Source organism: Portunus trituberculatus, chromosome 5 (assembly GCF_017591435.1).
Source record: "Portunus trituberculatus isolate SZX2019 chromosome 5, ASM1759143v1, whole genome shotgun sequence".
Classification (NCBI taxonomy): Eukaryota; Metazoa; Arthropoda; class Malacostraca; order Decapoda; family Portunidae; genus Portunus; species Portunus trituberculatus.
In genome coordinates this window covers 10,419,796-10,422,295 of record NC_059259.1, presented here as the reverse complement: position 1 = coordinate 10,422,295, position 2,500 = coordinate 10,419,796, and the positions used below count along the sequence as shown (strand labels likewise).

The following is a 2,500-nucleotide window of genomic DNA, read 5'->3' as shown; positions in this document are numbered from 1 at the left end:
CATAGACCCTTGCTAATGTCAATAAAATGGTCCAATGGTACACAAATCTCAAGGTAACAATGTGTCCCAGTACTGAAAGGGTTAACAATCTTCCTCCTTCTATCAACAACAAAACAACAAGATCCTTTCTCTGCCTCCTCTAATCCTACACACACATCCTTCCCCTCATTGCAGGATTCACCTTCTCCTTCCCCATGACGCAGAAGAGCCTGGACGTGGGCATCCTTGCATCCTGGACCAAATCCTTCAACTGTTCTGGCGTGGTTGGCAAGGATGCTGTGCAGATGTTGAACAAGGCTATCCACAAGAGGGACCATTTGGATATTGATGTTAATGCTATACTCAATGATACAACAGGTGTGTGTGTGTGTGTGTGTGTGTGTGTGTGTGTGTGTGTGTGTGTGTGTGTGTGTGTGTGTGTGTGTGTGTGTGAAGAGACAGACAGACAGAGATAGATAGATACATAGAGAGATAGATAGATACATAAATAGATAGATAGGTAGATAGATAGATAGATAGAGAGAGAGAGAGAGAGAGAGAGAGAGAGAGAGAGAGAGAGAGAGAGAGAAAACTGCAAAAAAAACATACTTGAAAGAGTTACTAAAAATCCTAACTTTGTACCACGCCTCCTGACGATCTACCACGCCCCCTCCTGACCTGCCACGCCCTCCCACGTCCTCCCACAGGCACACTGGTGATGGGGTCGTACCTGGACCACCGCTGCGCCCTTGGGATCATCATGGGCACGGGTTCCAACGGCGCCTACATCGAGAAAGTGGACCGCATTGAGAAGTGGCAAGGGAAACACATGGAGAAGGAGGTGAGAGAGAGAGAGAGAGAGAGAGAGAGAGAGAGAGAGAGAGAGAGAGAGAGAGAGAGAGAGAGAGAGAGAGAGTTAATTTCTATCTGCATGTTTAGAATCAGTGTATTTTTTTTTATTACTTCTTCTTCTTCTTCTTCTTCTTCTTCTTCTTCTTCTTCTTCTTCTTCTTCTTCTTCTTCTTCTTTCTCCTCTTCTTCTTCCTCCTCCTCTTCATTCTCTCTCTCATGTAAATTTTAGACATGACTAAAGAAGAATAGAGAGAGAGAGAGAGAGAGAGAGAGAGAGAGAGAGAGAGAGAGTAGATGTATGTTTATAGTTGATGATAGTAATACTTGTCTCTCTCTCTCTCTCTCTCTCTCTCTCTCTCTCTCTCTCGTCAAGTGGTAGATATGCAGCGTTCCTCATAACCCCTTCCCCCTTCCCCCTTCCTCCTCCTCCTCCTCCTCCTCCTCCTCCTCCTCCTCCTCCTCCTCCTCCTCCTCCTCTTTTCCAAGGTCAAGGTTTATAGAGACTGGTTTAAGTGAGAGGAATTTGAGAGAGAGAGAGAGAGAGAGAGAGAGAGAGAGAGAGAGAGAGAGAGATTGTTTTGATGGTAGCTGTGTTTATTTTGATTCATTTGTTTTTGTTCTTGTTCTCCTCCTCCTCCTCCTCCTCCTCCTCCTCCTCCTCCTCCTCCTCCTCTTATTATTATTTTTTTTCATTATTATTTTTTTCTACTCCTCCTCCTCCTCCTCCTCCTCCTACTCCTCCTCCTCTTATTATTATTATTTTTTTTCATTATTATTTTTTTTCTACTCCTCCTCCTCTTCTTCTTCTTCTTCTTCTTCTTCTTCTTCTTCTTCTCCTCCTCCTTTCAAACATGAATCATATAAAAAGAGAAACAAATTAAGAAATAACGTGATTGATTCCTTATCTTCCTCTTATCTCCATCCTCCTCCTCTCCTCCTCCTCCTCCTCCTCCTCCTCCTCCTCCTCTCTTCTCCTTCCTCCTCTCTCTCTCTCTCTCTCTCTCTCTCTCTCTCTCTCTCTCTCTCTCTCTCTCTCTCTCTCTCTCTCTCTCTCTCTCTCTCTCTCTCTCTCTCTCTCTCTCTCTCTTCAAGGTCATGGAAATTAGATAAGATATATTTATAGACGAGGCTTTTAAGAAATGTGTGTGTGTGTGTGTGTGTGTGTGTGTGTGTGTGTGTGTGTGTGTGTGTATTGTCTCACCCTACACACACACACACACACACACACACACACACACACACACACACACACACACATACCCTCCACCACCCTCACATCACCCCACACACACCCTTACATTTCACCCCATATCTCGTCATCCCGGCCTGCCCCATCACCCCACGCCCACCCCACGGACACTAGATACGCCCACCCACACCTGCTGGCAGTATGGCGGGCGTAGGTGGGCGGGAAGTGCGTGAAAAGGAGTGACAAAATTTAAAGTCCTTATTCTTAATCCCTTCTGCGCGTCACGTACACTATTTCAAAAGGCTTTATTTGAATTGACACGAGCTTTTAAGGGTGTTTCTACGGTTCTAGAGGCAGAGTGACAAGATTTCTGCCCTATTAACCGGAGAAACACTCTTGAAAACCCCGCTAATCATCTCTGTGGTCCTTTAAAACAGTGGCGGTGAGAGAATAAACCGTTTTTAAGCAAGTTTCTATGAT

General features: G+C 45.1%; 1 protein-coding gene across 3 annotated transcripts in view; it reads left to right on the top strand.

Annotated features, from left to right (window-relative positions):
* The window catches only part of LOC123514759 (hexokinase-2-like), an 18,296-nt gene that overhangs the window by 11,697 nt on the left and 4,099 nt on the right, over positions 1-2,500 (top strand). For all 3 annotated transcript variants that reach the window (XR_006677698.1, XR_006677697.1, XM_045272880.1), the window contains 2 exons: positions 175-357; positions 687-820. Coding sequence is in view for 1 of the 3 variants with exons in the window: in XM_045272880.1 (XP_045128815.1) it covers positions 175-357; positions 687-820 (317 nt within the window). In the remaining 2 variants the exon portion in view is untranslated. The remainder of the gene's footprint in view (positions 1-174; positions 358-686; positions 821-2,500) is intronic.